Below are 14,979 nucleotides of genomic sequence, written 5' to 3' on the forward strand. Positions count from 1 at the left end.
GTGAAAAGATTTAGCGAGCAAGAATATATTAGCAGTAGCCTCAACCCCTGGAGTCGCAGAATGCAGTGAAGATGTCTTAAACCTTTACCTGACAGAAAAGCCTGCAGGAAAAAGAAAAGTAAAAAAAAAACACATATACAAGATTAAAGTCTTAATGTTAAATAAATGAGGAACCACGGCCACACCGCCAGCTCTGGAGTAGAGTAAGTCAGGAACATATCATACAAATATGTTTAAATTTTGGGCAGAAACTAATGACGAACAAAAATACCAAAAAATAAAAAGAAGAGCTCATGACAGGCCTCTCATCCTGACTCCTCCAGGTTCATGTCCGTGGAAGTCGTGAAGGTGGGCAGCTTCCTCGAGCAGCGGGAGGGGCCGCGGGGGCGACGGGGAGATATGAGTGGGTTCCCTCCTGGCTCGGCCCCGATCCTCCACGTCCCTTTACTCATCCCATCTGGGGGCAGCGAGCAGAAAAGAAAGCGAGAGCAGGAGCCGAGACCCCCTGGGGAGAGATTAGCACTGACAGCACAACAAAGAAGAATGATGCTAGGGGCCCTGGGCTCTTCGACAAATTCAAATGTAATGTATGGCTTTGACTGCGCCAGCGGAGGATCAACATAATATATGATCGACCCACTTTGCGGTGCGCTCCGTTGGCAGTGATGTAAAAGCGATTTATGCCCGTAAAAATGTGCAGGCTAATTAAGTAAGACGTTGGCACGGGAGCAAATCCAATAGGCTTATGAGAGAGCTGGCAAACCGGGCCGGCCCTCGCTCTGAAGGTGGAACCTGTTGGAAGGCGCGAGGGAGGGAAAAGTTCCCCCGTCAGAGGCCCGCGTGATCACATCAAATGCAGATGGCCGCGCGCGTGTGTGGCTGTTGATCCCTTAATTGAATTCTTGTTTGCGACAGCGTCAGGGGTCCGGGGCCTCTGTAATTACAGGAGGAGGTGTGTGTTGGGGGGTAGGAGGGCGGAGTAAAGGGGGGGATTCTCCTCCAATCAGACAGCTGTGTTGAAAAGGCTACGGATGAAATGTCCTAATTAAAGCCTCGGCGGAGCCCGGCTGCTGCAGGGGAGTACATGCGCTGTTAGCTAACAGATTCTAGAGCCAACAGTGTTAATGAGACACACACGCACACACACGCACACACACACGCACCTTCGTAGATTAATCAGAGCACCTAGTTTCACTTTGTCTCACCGTCAGCTTCCAGCTCACATCTCCATCCAGGCCTCACCAAAAAAAAAAAAAAAAAACTTCCTTTTTCAAAATTAAAGAACCTGAGTCCCGAATGTTATCAAAGTGTAATCATTGTGTAACAAGAAGTCCCAAAACTCAATTCAAATGACAGTCGAGAGCTTTTACTGCCACCAGCATCGTAGTGCTGCCTTGGGGTACGCCAGTGTTGATATTTAAATCAGCAGGAAAAGGTTTTAAAATTCCAAACTTCCTCTCCGGCTCTGTGTAAGCAGACATACACACTGCAAATTATTTTCTGACTGTTAATTTCCCCAGATCCTCATCGCAGCTGCGGCAGGTAGACCTCAGAGAGGTGCATCATGGTCTCATCCCTCCACCCCCCACCTGCTTTTTTTAAATTTTATTTATCAATATTAAATCAGAAAGACTCATTTTAATTCTCCCAGACAGCAGGAGGAGCAGGTGAGGAAGAGGAGGCCGCCTCCGACTGTTTAGGTGTGCGGAGCTGTCCACGGCTAAATAAATAGATATTCTGGAGAAAGGCCATTATCTGTCACGGACCGCTGATACAGTCTTACCTTGTATTTATTGCCTACTTAATGGACTTGATTGTATTACTGAAGGTAAAGGAGAGTGAGGGGAGGGGGAGAAAAAAAAGTCCCTGCCAGCTAGAAGGTGCTTTCAGCATCCTGCAATTACCTTATGTAAATCCTGGCCCGGAATGTTGATCCACTGCTATTTAAAATGCATTGAATTTCCATGGAAAATGATCCACTCCGGCTGCCTGAAGCTCATTAATAACGACGACGAGCCGGTCTGACATTTGGAATACTTACGCGCTTGCTTAGCATCGCCATGCATGCGGGCACACAGCTCTGACGGCACATTTGGAGAAAGGATGAGAGCGCAGCCCGACAACTCACCGCCTTCGACAGGAAGTGGTGCTTCTTCTCACTCAGGGTGTGACGTTCGGGTGTGTTTGTCGGGTCTGTAACTCTGTTAAGACGGAAGGGCAGAAAGTGTGTGAGCCTTCAGGTGTTGGCTCAAGAAGCTTCTCCAATTCCATGGTCACCTAACCCGACAGTCGTGGAACATTCTGATACATGGAATACTTCCTAAGAAAAGTACAGAGAGTGTAATGAAAAGAAAGCGTGATAAAGGTGAAGTTTATGTAGTTTTCAGCTAAGTTATGATTGCTAACTTTGCTTTGACAACCTAAAACAGTGTTTTAGGTTTTCTGTGTTTTTAGATTATGCCTGAAGAAAGTCAGACCCAGTCAAGGAGTCAAATCTACTGCAGTCATTTGATGATTAAAATAGAAAATTGTGTCATCAGCATATAGAGACGTAGGAGTACTCTGTATTCGACCTTTATGGTTTTTCCTGTGTTCATCCTCACCGTGGAAAAAACAAACAAAACATTGGACCCTCTGTAGCATGTCCATATTGAGCAACAGAGGTCTGAGGGTGGAGCCTGGAGGAACCCCACCTGACTGTTAACACAGTGCCCTCCCGGTTTGCCAATGAGGAGTTACTTTATTACAGAGCTACTGATTTGTTTTTTTTGTCTAAATTAGTTAACGAGTAGTTCTATAAATGTGATGGAGTTTATAGTACCTAAACTCAAGTGGTGACCACAAAGAATTTTGGAATTTCTGTTGAAGTAATTTTAGAGTAATTCTGTTTAGAACAACTGGAAAACTTGACCAAACAAGAAAGAACATCAGCTAGCTAGTGGCGAATGAAAGTCGGTTAACTGTGATTTTTATGGGCTAATATTCCAGCTCATTTTCTTTGAGATGTTGCAAAATCACATTTTTGGGGTTTGGAATTAGGGAAAAACTGTGCGCCGTTTACAGTGACGTCCTTAACGCGTTACTGACGTCGTACCACCTTTTTCAAGTAATCTAACACGTTGCTATTTCAAATCCAGTAGTCAGACTACAGTTACTTATCGAAACCACTTTGTGTTACTATTTTCTTAAGGTCATTTCAGAAACCTGTTACTGAGTTCTTTGAATTTAGTTTGATGTAAGAGTCTTGTATCATTCCTGGACTTTTCGTACCTTAAATATAATTTTGATTCAACCTTAAAGTAATTTGTGTAGAGATTTCCTATTAAACTTGACATTTTTTGTGCCATTTTTGAACACAATTTAATTTCTAGCATTTTTTATTGTATGAATAAAGTGTGTAACAGTGAGCTGAGGAGGGAAAAAAATGAATACGGCAACATATTGTAAAGTGAAGGCGGACGAGTTTGTTGCATTTAGATTCTGGAAGCTACTCCATCGTGATTAACTTACAGTGGAGATGAAGTGAGTTTCATATCCGGCCTCCGAGCCAATCAGGCGCTGGCTGGGCTGAGGGTAGAAAGTGGCGTCTAAAACACAAAGATGTTCACCACAAAGTGGTGGAGGCTCCCCGTCCAGCCGGCCGCTTCGCCCGCAGCCCACCTGCAGCTGCAGCAGGAGTGCTGCGGATCCATAAATCTTTCATGCTCCATAATGGCTCGCTCACATTACCTGCCCACACCTCGGCCTCCACGGAGCGGCACCGGGCCGCCGCTGAGCGGGCCAGGCCCGCTGTGAGCATATGGAGCGCTTCAAACATTCAGGGCCTCGCCGGGCCACGAGCTGCGGTCGCACCCATGAATTATAGAAATGATCTAATTGTTTTCTCATTTGGAAACACCGGCAAGGGGTTAAGGGGCGGGGAGGGCTCACCCTCCCCTCTCCCCCTCTGAGCTTTAACAGCCTGCGGTTTTCATTTTCAGAGGGGAGCGCCATTCAGTGCCGGCTGCCTCCAACACGGTTGTTGAATCCAAGGTGGTCCGTCCTGTCAGAGCGGACCTGCAGCTGAGGCGGCAAGGCGAAGCTGCTGGAGTAAATTAACAGATGGGGAGGTGGGGTTGAGGTGGTGGGGGTCTGATTAAAGGGGAACATATGGAGGGGAACGGCTGAAGTAAACTGAGAACGTTCCCAAGGATATGGATGAGGAGGGAAGGGATTTTACCTTCTACACCAAATCAGTGCTAATAACCTGATGTTCATTGTGTTTGAATGATAATGTTAAACTGAAGCTACAAAGTGGTAACATCTCATCAGGGATTGATGTGGTTTGTTTCACAAAGACAGTCTGGTTCTGTCAGGTGGCAGAGCAGAAAGGATCCTGGATCAACTTCTCTGAACATGGCTGTGCAGTTACATCACTATGGCAACAGTGAGACTTCACCAGAGCTATTTGCAGCTAGCTTGGCTTTGTAACAGTGTCTGCTAATAGTTCCAGATAACAGCAGACCTCCATTGGCCGAGTCTGAGGCATTTTAGATGTTCAGATCCACGACAGTTTCCCCATTTTCTTCAAGATGTTGTTTGTCATTTTAAAACATTTCAAGTTCTTTTCCTTTCAACTTTCTTCATTCAGTCCAGTTTATTTTATATTTATTAAAGCATGCAGTGACAGTGGGGAGGAAAAACTCAGCCTTCACAGGAAGAAACCTCCAACAGAACCTGAGCGATCATCTCCCACGCCCGACTGGAGGGTTGAGAAAAGAGATACTCCAAAACACCTCCCTCCAAAAAAAACAAACAAACAAACAAAAAACCAGAAGAACTGATCTAAGTGGATCATTAGAGAGCTGAAGTGGAACATTTAAATGGAACATGGATATAATTTCTGGTGGAGTCAAATCGCCACACACTGCAGATTATCACACACTCCCTTCACTTTGCTGAATCAACAATTTCTTTCCACTACAAAAATCTGAAAGAAGATAGAAAATAACTTGGAATTTACTCTTACAGACTTATTAGGATATAATAGCTTTAAAGGATATTGGTGCAGCACAGAAGCCCATTCATAGTTCTAATGATGTTCAGACTTTAGCTCCCCCATGTGGTGAAACTAGTAATAAAACCAGCTGTAGAGATGATGCCGATTCAGTAGAGAAACGTTGGCTTTGGTTTGACCCCACCCACAAAACATTAGCCAATCAACAGAGGCCTGGCAAATTTAAATATGTATGATTTCTACATATTTATAATGTTGCAATTATAAATATGCAATTTATATTTTCCACATGATTTTCTTTCATTATACAACAAAAGACAACAATGTAGAAAATATAAATGAAGGTTTTTAAACTATTGTTATAAACATCAGCATAGACAGCTTGTTCCTGGTCTTCCAACAGAAAACACAAAACAGCAGCATTTGGCTCCAAGCCAACATCTTCGCTCAGCGCTCACTTCGCCTCATACTTCTTAATAAAACCCGGCACCGTGGCAATTACCTAATTAGACATCAATTAATCGTCAGGCGTCCGCTCCACGGCCACATTTGACCTGCAGACCAGAGGCAGAGACAGAAACAAAAGCCCCGGCGAAACCGACGGCGGCACGTTGATGGAAGTCCAGGGGGTCAGAGGTCGGGCTGCTTTTCAGAAAATCTCCAGAAATGAATTGCAGCTCATTTTCATAATTAACAGGTTGAGGAAATAATTGATTAGGATGTGAAAGATGAATCAGTCAATTCAATAAGCAGGATCTCCATGTTGAGTGGATTATTTCAATTAAGTAATTAAAGCGGAGGGGGAGAGAGCGCGGCAGAGCTGACTGAGGGTTAAACACTTCCTCACCTTCTCTCTGCTGCCGCCGTTGAACGCAGCCATGAGACCCGTCAGACATTTGCATCCATTTCTCATCTGAGGAGAGAGCTGCCGATATTTTGGCAAAACTCAAATTTCTCTTTAAGAACGACACAATATACATGTAGAGTTTTCAAAATACTTTTAACATTTCTACTGTGATCCGTCCATTTATAATAAAGATGAGGTGATGTGAGAAGTAGTGATCGTTACGGTCGATCACCAATCTTTAAAATGCCAAACAGAGGCACAAATTTCTTAAGTCTGAAAAGTTGCTGAAAATAGCAATAAAGTGGCTTACTTGGCAATAGTTGGGTGACAATTTTTAATCGCACATGTGCAGAGGAGACGTGTTGGGCGGGGCTGTCGCTGACACTCAGAACTGCAGAGGAAGATGAGACTGATGGATAAAATTGGTTTCATGTTTACATATCGGTTAATCAACAAAAATGAAGGACATGCAGTCGGATTCCTTGGTGCACCACTAATTGAAAAGACTTCAAGCTCGATACCAACAACCAGCTTCAACACACCCCCCACATTTAGTTTGTCTCTTTTATTAGACATAGCAATTCACAAACAGCAGTTAGCCGGAAAATTACATTCAAAGTGTGCAGCTGACCATGCACAAACACCTCACACACAGAACTACTAGTCCATCAGCGCTTTTTCCACTCAAAATTGATGCTTTTTTTTTTATATTTAAGTTCACAATCTTCCACTGGTTCACTGTCAAAGCATACACACCTCAGTCACAGGGACGCTAGTTTTTTTCCCCCCTTATTTATTTTATTTTTTTTTACAACAATGTTCTGTACAAACGCTCAGCAACGTGTTGGAGGGCATCCATACGGCGTCCGCTGCAACACTAGCTTAACGACGAGGAGATCTGCTCTGCTCCGCTACGCGACGGTCCGGTCCGGTCCGGTCCGGGAGGAGGCCGCAGAGTTCATGGCTAACACTGTTAAGAAGCAAACAGAACGAGTCCCTCACACAGAACTGACCCGGTTCTGAAAGGCGGACATGATGCCAGCTCCTTCCTGATCCAGTCCCACCCGGAGTTCAACACGGAGTGGCCGGTTCTGATTCCAAAGACTGGCCACCAAAGATCCAGTGTAAACACTCAAAATTCACCGACTCACACAGACGGCCCACACGTCACCACGGCAACACTCTGAAAGCCTTACTCTCAACCCCCCGCTCCTGTAGCAGGAATGGCAACTGAAAAAAAAAAAAATAATAAAAAAAATTAAAAAAACGGGCAACATCTATACATCTATTTTTATTCCTAAACTCATCCCCAGATTCTTAGTAAGTGCAACACTTTTGTAAACTGTTATTATTATTTTCTTTTTTTTATTCCTCCCAGCTGCTTGGTCCACAGCGTCGTTCAGGAAACGGGACAGAAGTCTGTTTGGGAAACCCGGCAACGCTCTTCTTCTTCTACCTCCCAAACACGCCTTCGTACTCCAGTAGGATCAGCTCCACGATCTGGTTCTGGTAGACCATGTGGACGGCGATGTTGCCCGTCTCCGTCTCGGGCCGCAGCAGCGTGGGTCCGAACACGATGGCCACGCTCTGGGTGGTCATGCGGTTGGCCTCTCCGTGCTCGATCACCCTGCAGAGGGAGAAGAGTTAGAGCCATCCATATGCATCACTGGGCTGGTCGTCACCTATTAGCCGCTATTGCTAGCACCTTCAGCACCATGTATTAAACCAGGTAATTAGTCCAGTTTTTGTCATTTATTCAACTCCGAGAAATTTTACAGAAAAGAAAAATTAGGTTTGGTAAAAAAAAAAAGGTAGATCAAAACCGCCTGTAATCTGCTTTTTCTCGATCCATGAGTCCACTTTCATCTCCACTCACGCTCGTTACCATGGCAACCGACTTACAACAACTCTGCTAGCTGACAGGGCAACGATTACGTTTAAGTGCAACAGGAGGAAAACACAAAAAAACATTTCCCCACACGAAAAAAAAAATACAAATCTGAAAACACTGTTGCAGTATTATGTTTCCAGGCATGATGTTTATTTTGTGATTATTAATAAGCGGTCATGTGAACACAGCGGTGCTTGTCTGGCTCCTTTAAAGGCCTGCTCTACTGATGATCTGTCAGACAGTTGGAGTGTGGGTCGCACCACTTAATCCACAGCCTGTGTGGGGCACAAGTCAATCATGTAACGTCCAATGCAGTGATATGCATCAATGGTTAGAACGGGAGCAAATATAGAAATTAGATTTGTCTCCAGTGGCTTTAAGTGAATCTGTCTGACGGTTCTCTGGGTTTAGTTTAGATTTATGTAGAAAAACAACATGGCTCCCTTCACACACAGCTTCAGGGCTTTAGATGGAGCGTGGAGGCAAAGAAACACTCCGGAGCGCTGCAGGCTAAAAGCATAATAGCCTTTTTTTAAATAGAATCTACATCCCTGCATGCAGATGCTCAAAACAATAACATATTCATGGAAGGCGAAAAAAAGGCAAATTAAATCCGCCTGCCGATGTACGCAAACATCCGCTTCATGTGCTGAATGTCACGCCATAAATTTCATAGAGAAACACCTACTTGCTAGCTGCTGAATTACAGCAAACACAGCGCCATATAAATGCAAATTGGGACGCAGCAAATGTCATTGTGAGCGTCTGATGTAGCCGGTGGCTGCGCCGGGCTAAGAATACACACCGGCTGCAGTTTGCTTGTGTGTGTGTGTGTGTGTGTGTGTGATGAGAGGAGGAACAGCGGGAGTTTAGCCGTCTTATTTTCAGCAGGTGACGGGACTCCTGGTGTAGCTGTGGTCTGTGGGGGCGGGGCTTACCTGCGCAGGTGTCTGAACAGGGTCTGCATCGTGTCGTGGTTGGGTTTTGGCAACTTCTTGATCAAGTCTTTGACTGAATTCACCCGCTGCTTATAGTCAGAACATTCTGAGGCACACAAACGGACAAACAAAAACACAAGAAAAAACAGTTCAGATGCGCCCTCTTGTGGGTACATTACTAATTAAAACGTCATTAAAGGGATAAACGGTTCTGAGTTCAGCTCTTTCCTGATTAATGTACCTTGCTAATGTCACGTTCCATCTTTTTTTATTGTAATGTTATCTGACTGACCAACACAAAGAAAGAAGAAAAATAATCCAGGATTTTCAAAATTGCACATACAATGTGGCACCTTTTCAACCCCCTTTTAGTCTAATACCCAAAATTAAACTCCAGTGCAACCATTCCCCTTCCTAAATCACCGAATTAGCAAATAAGATCCACCTGAGTGTAAATTAATGATTAATTATCCAGAACACGCCCCCTCTGTGGAACATAGTGTTAGCTGCATCATGCTTGGGGAAGCTGGTCAGAGATGATGAGAGGATCAGTGGAGCTGGATGGAGGGAAACCCTGATGAAGACTTTAACTGGGGTGGAGGTCAACAACCTAATCATACAGTCAGCTGGATCAAAGCATATTTACGTGTTAGAGTGGCCTAGTCAAAGTGCAGAAATCAGAATCTTTCCTCATCCAATCTAAGTGAGCTGTATATGTGCAGCCACACTTAGCCTAATGCAAGCCACACTTTTCAGAATTGTACTTGGCAATGTGCTTAACATAATGAACTACTTTGTCAGTCAGTCACATAAAATCCAAAAACATACGACGACGGCTGAGATTGTAAAGGGAAAATATTCAGGAACGGTGAAAATATGCTGAAGACCCTGAGGGTGTGTTCACACCAGCCCTGTTTAGTCCACTTTAATCCAACTCCACTCCATCTGCCTAGAAAGTCCGGTTCGTTTGCGCAGCTTTGAATGCATAACTGAATTCTGTTGCGGACTTAAAAAAACAGAACTGTGGTCTGTCTGAAAACCTCGGCCTCAGTTCAGTTGAGATAAACTCTGGTGCGGTTCAAATGCATATGTGAACGCCAAACAAACCAGAGACCGCTCCAAAAGCAGGAAGTGGACTACAGCGCAGGGCATTCTGGGTAAATGCAACCTAAACAATCCCATATATCTAGCAATGTCTCACACATGTTGAAGAGTATTTGTTTGGAACATTTGAAAAAAAGAAATCCTACAACCATGAAAACCAATGACACTCCATTTGTTTCAAACTTCATGAAGAAGGAAGTTGAACTCTGTGTCTTCAGAAGTTATCATATTGTTTCCTTCAGTGGTGGTTGGTGTAGCGCCAACACAGACAAGGAGGTAAGCGGGTTTCTCAAAGGATGTGACACTGCGGTGTGAAATCGAACTGTGCCAGCATGAAAATATAACTCATGTTGTATTTCTGGTCCTCAATTTAATCAAATGTACCGGACTATGAGGTGTGAAACCACCCATCAGAGTGTCTGATGCCGTTATAAGTCACTTACTGATGGCGTTCACAAAGTCGTTGAAGGAGCCGTATGTGAAGAGAGGCTCAGGAAGCTCCCTGAAGAACATCTTGAGAGCGCCGGTCGTGACGTGGATGTCCTCCCACTTACTGTCGTTCAGGTCCACCTTCTCATCTGACACAAGGAGACGATCAATAAGCCACTGATCCCAGGCAGGTTCTCCACAGCATGCACCAGAGGTCCGGTGGAGCCGCACCAGGCCTTACCGTGATTCACAGCGAAGCGGAGCTTCTGGATCACCGCCAGGTTCCCACTCACTCTGTACAGGCCGTCAACACTGAGACCTGCACAGGTGGGAGAAAGAGCAAAATGTGGGTCATGATGAACCTACTCAAAAACTGATCTGCTTTTCGTCCTGAAACTGAGAAACGGCAAACTCCTTCATCCAGGAGCATTCTGTGTGAAGTCAACAGATTGCTCCAATCAGTCCAACAAGTTCTGAAAGCGTGGGCTTTGAAATATGGACTTCCAGAGACATCTGAACCTTTCAAGCATATGTTCCCTCAGAACACCACTAGATGTCATACTAGAGCAGCAGAGTTCTGCTTTCAATACAATCGAGCAAAAACTAAAGGAGAACCCAAAGCTGGAGTCTATTTAATCAGCTTATAACCATTTTATCTGAATGAAAACATTTCTGAGTGTAAACCTGGATGTCTTCTTAACTGAAGGAGAAATGTAGAAGGTTGAAAAAGGTAGATACTAACAACCCACTAGATCTTTGTGTGTTCTCTGATGCTGTATAAATGTTACAAATATCACATATTGAAGGTATGTTTTTTTAGACGATATTTTAACTCAACATACTGGGATAACGGACGAAAAGAGGTTAAAATGGATTCTTACTAGGTCAGAAGTAAATTCTGTTGTTTTGACTTCTGTTAAAGAAATGTCTATTACTACACCCTAGACAGGTTATACTTCCTCTCCAGGTGTGGTGCAGACAGATTAAGGAACAGTCGGATGAATTATAGGTGGCACTGTGTGTGTGTGTGTGTGTGTGTCTGCATGGTTTAAGGCTCTAGTCCTAGATGCCTGTACCTGTGTTCTCCACGTGGTCGATGCACATCTTTACAAAGTTGGGTACCGACGTGTTCTCCCGCTGACACAGACTGCTCAGACTGCAGCCAAACACCTGGTCTGTAGAGAGACAGACAGTAGCTTGTAGCGGTGGAAGTGGAGAACGCTGGTTCTGAGAACGCATCCTGGATGCTCACCTTTGATGTACCCTTTGTCTCTGACTGCCTGATAGGTGGGTCGTCTTATTAGAAACTTCTTCAGCTTCATCCTGGTTTTTTTCTGGTCCGATGAGTCCATACTGATGGAGTTTTTCATCACTGAGGATGTACAGGAGGGCGGGGACACATGGTGTCAATAGGAGCAGTTTGTCATTTGGGCAGTTGACATCAGAAAGAATAGTATATTAGCACAAGATATTTAAAGAAATGAACCATAAACAAGGTTTCTGTTGCTTTCACACATATTCAGTCAGTGGAGAGTTTATCCCGCCTTCTGTCCTGCTGCTCAGCGTGTTCAGACGACGGGACAATCCCGTTGGTCTTAAGGGCTCTGCTTGGTCGAGCCAAACTACCAAAATCGGTTCTCACTGTCGCAGTTGTGTGACAAAAGTTTTGTAATTTTGTTCTCTGCCACACATGGTCCACCTCTTCTTGTCAAGAACTTTTCTGTCCCCCTCTCTGTGTGATCCATCAGAATTTTGTGGGTGTGTTTGTTTATGCGGAAGAAAGTCCCAACTACTCAACTTCCAAGAAGCTGGTTTTTCAGCCAGAGTGGGATGGATAGTTTTGAAGAGAATAGTCAGAGGCAGTGAGGAAGTACGTACAGTTGGACCAAAACATCAAACTCTTCCCTCCTTGGTTCTGTTCTGATGGGTGTTTCATTTTGTTAGCTTTTTTTCCAACAACATTGAGAAATGAGATGTTGCAGCTCATCAATCATTATTTCTTGTGAACTCGCAATAGTAGCTCCTCTCTGCCATGTTCACTGCTTCCTATACTGTTGTAAACCACACATACATACAAAACAACATGATGTACACTGTGTATGTTTTGTGGACTTTGGTCTACTTCGTTCCGACCTTGCTGGGCCTTTCAGTTCGACTCACCTCTGTTCTTCTTGGAGTCTCGATGGTCCTTCTCTTTGTCCTGTTTCTCAGCTCCCGGAGACTCGGGCATGTCCTCCTCGATGGCTTCATCAGACTCCCACGCCTGGCCCACAGGAGACATCGGATTTTATTTGAGCCGGTGTTCACTGCGACTGAAACCTAGATTCAGGTATGAGTAGTGCTCACATGAGTGTTGATGGTCTCTATGAGGGCCCGGTACCAGTCGTTGATGACGCTGTCTATCTCGGACTGGATCAGCAGCTCCATGCCCTGGCGGGTCTTCAGCTGAAAGAGGGAAACAGTTGCAAGTCAAAACCGGATTTCAGACACAAAAGAGAAAGTGGAATCTGACGGGTCCTGCTACGGATACCTCAATGACGTGTTTCTTGCTGGACTTCTCCTTGGAAGCCCACTCCACCGATGCTCCGCGCAGATCTACCGTGAACTCGGGCTTGGACTGGTTGCTGCCAAACTTCTGGAATAGAAAGTTGGGATACAGAATGAGGCCGAAGCGCGATATGACAGAACATGTTAGCATTTCCGGCAGGATTTAGTCCAGTTAAAGGCAAAGAAACAGGATTAGGGGAAAGTTTGGGTCCAAGATGGGATGCAGCTCCTCAGGGTATCGTTTCTGCTCAACATTCCACAGAAAGCAAAAGCACACCATTAACCGTTGCATTACCGGACAAACAAAGCAACATTTCCCTCCATATCTCACATTCACCTTTACTGTCAAGGGGGAAAAAAAAATCTACAACACCAAGCATTTAATAATTTGGCTCACAAATTAGATCAATTTCTGTTGGGATTTTACTACTGAACTGTCTTCCACCTGTAGTTAGTGTTTGTTAGCATACGTCATGCTCTACACTGCTGCACTGCCTTGCAAGTCCATTCCCAGCCCTAAAATATTTTTTACATTTTGTCACATTCCAAGGGAAAAAATCTAATGGGTATTATTGGGATTATTTGTTATAGACCAACACAAAGCAGAGCACATTGTGAACTGGGAGGGAAGTGGCTTTTATTTTCTTTTAGCACTTGCAAATCCGAAAAGTGTACCACATATTTTATTCCCAGTCCTTTCCTCTGATACTTCTGAGTCAGTGGTTTCCATAATCAGGCTACTTGGTTTTTGTTAAACTTAACAGTAAGTAGGAGCACAATATCTACTTTTACTTGGAGAGCAAATATGATCGTATCGAAGTTTAATTTTAATTAAGTAATTGAACTTAGTTAAATGCAACTTTTGTTTTTTTTTGTTGTTGTTAAATAAAGACTTTCATAAATCCTGCCTTTGTTGATTAAAATATATATTTTTTTGTTTTCATAGGCCACAAATATTCACTTTATTAAGGTGAACTTAGAGTCTCCTTTCTATGCTTTGGTTCTACATGACTATATCATTTCAGATTATTGTCCTTCAAAATAAGACTACTTGTTTAGTTTATTGGTGAGCAGATTAAAAAAACCAATTTACTCAAATTTGAAAAAAAAAGTTATTTTTTTGGCACTTTCATGGTCCTTATGGGAAAAAGCTTTAATTCCGTGCATCATCTTCCTCCTACTTCTCAATGATGCACTGCTTTGACTACATATCGTTGTGAAAGGGTGACAAAATGTGAAAAGTCTGAGCGGTGTGAATACTTTTCCAAAGCGCCGAGTATCAAGCCAACTGTTGGTCTCCATCTGCAGAAACCGTTCACTGAACATGACACCAGAAGCCAAGAGAAAATCTCTGCAGGGGTTTTTTTCTCTGCTTTATTCCAGTAACTCCTGAACCAAAGCATGACCAGTGAGCTTTAGTGACCGGGTGAAGTGGCTTTTAAGAGCAAACACTGCTGTTCAAATACCAGGTTCGTGTGCTTTAAATAAATGAGATTAAGATAAACCACCTTAAACGTCTACAAACAGTTTTCCCAATACAATTTACAAAAAACAACCAAATCTTATTAAAATAATAAAAATATGGATATAAAAAAGTTGTTTTAATTAACTTGCTTCCCTTTAACTGATGCTGTATAGAAGAACCTTCTGACTCGGTTTCAGTTCTCAGTCTGCTTTGGTTGAGCACAATCTCACATTTTGACTTGACATCACTGGTCTACCTTCAACGGTTCTAGATCCGAGTTTAAGGACATCCTGTCCACATCTCTCTATTGGAGATCTCACTAATTTACCAGACTTTGGCTAGGCCATTCCATACTTTAATTCAAGTGTATTCCATCTTCTGCTTCATCTTTGAAGGAGACACCTGAGAGCTTTGACTGCTGTGTGGAACTGTTCATACCTTTCCCTGCTTTGTTAAAAACATAAAACCCAGCTTGTTGTCAATTGTAAGCAAAGATAATGATGCTGCCACCACCATGTTTCACTGTGGTGTGTTGTAGAGGTGGACCGATTGCAGTTTTCAGGCTGATCACTGATCATTAAAAGGCCTTCCGATTTTGGCCAATAAACCTTTTCTAACCAACACAGTCAGACCTTTTACAGTCACAATACACCTTCAATCTTCCAATCTTATTCAGCTAGAGAGTGTGAAAAGTTGCTAAATATAGTAACCAAGTTGCTGAGTTGGCAACATTAGGGTGACTGTTGTTAAACATGTTGATAT

The 14,979-nt window shown here is 43.7% G+C and overlaps 1 protein-coding gene across 8 annotated transcripts in view; it reads right to left on the reverse strand.

The window, feature by feature from the left end:
* Positions 1 to 6,389: 6,389 nt before the first annotated feature.
* The window catches only part of arhgap12b (Rho GTPase activating protein 12b), a 60,517-nt gene continuing 51,927 nt past the window's right edge, over positions 6,390 to 14,979 (reverse strand). For 5 of the 8 annotated variants that reach the window (XM_044104440.1, XM_044104436.1, XM_044104437.1 and 2 more), the window contains 9 exons: positions 12,736 to 12,840; positions 12,552 to 12,650; positions 12,366 to 12,468; positions 11,458 to 11,577; positions 11,282 to 11,380; positions 10,447 to 10,524; positions 10,220 to 10,354; positions 8,673 to 8,778; positions 6,390 to 7,470 (listed from right to left, as the gene is read on the reverse strand). In XM_044104440.1, the coding sequence (XP_043960375.1) occupies positions 7,296 to 7,470; positions 8,673 to 8,778; positions 10,220 to 10,354; positions 10,447 to 10,524; positions 11,282 to 11,380; positions 11,458 to 11,577; positions 12,366 to 12,468; positions 12,552 to 12,650; positions 12,736 to 12,840 (1,020 nt within the window). In that variant the 3' untranslated portion in view covers positions 6,390 to 7,295. The remainder of the gene's footprint in view (positions 7,471 to 8,672; positions 8,779 to 10,219; positions 10,355 to 10,446; positions 10,525 to 11,281; positions 11,381 to 11,457; positions 11,578 to 12,365; positions 12,469 to 12,551; positions 12,651 to 12,735; positions 12,841 to 14,979) is intronic. The other 3 variants (XM_044104441.1, XM_044104439.1, XM_044104435.1) reach the window with 1 other exon arrangement.

The sequence above is a fragment of the Gambusia affinis genome, linkage group LG21 (assembly GCF_019740435.1).
Source record: "Gambusia affinis linkage group LG21, SWU_Gaff_1.0, whole genome shotgun sequence".
NCBI lineage: Eukaryota > Metazoa > Chordata > Actinopteri > Cyprinodontiformes > Poeciliidae > Gambusia > Gambusia affinis.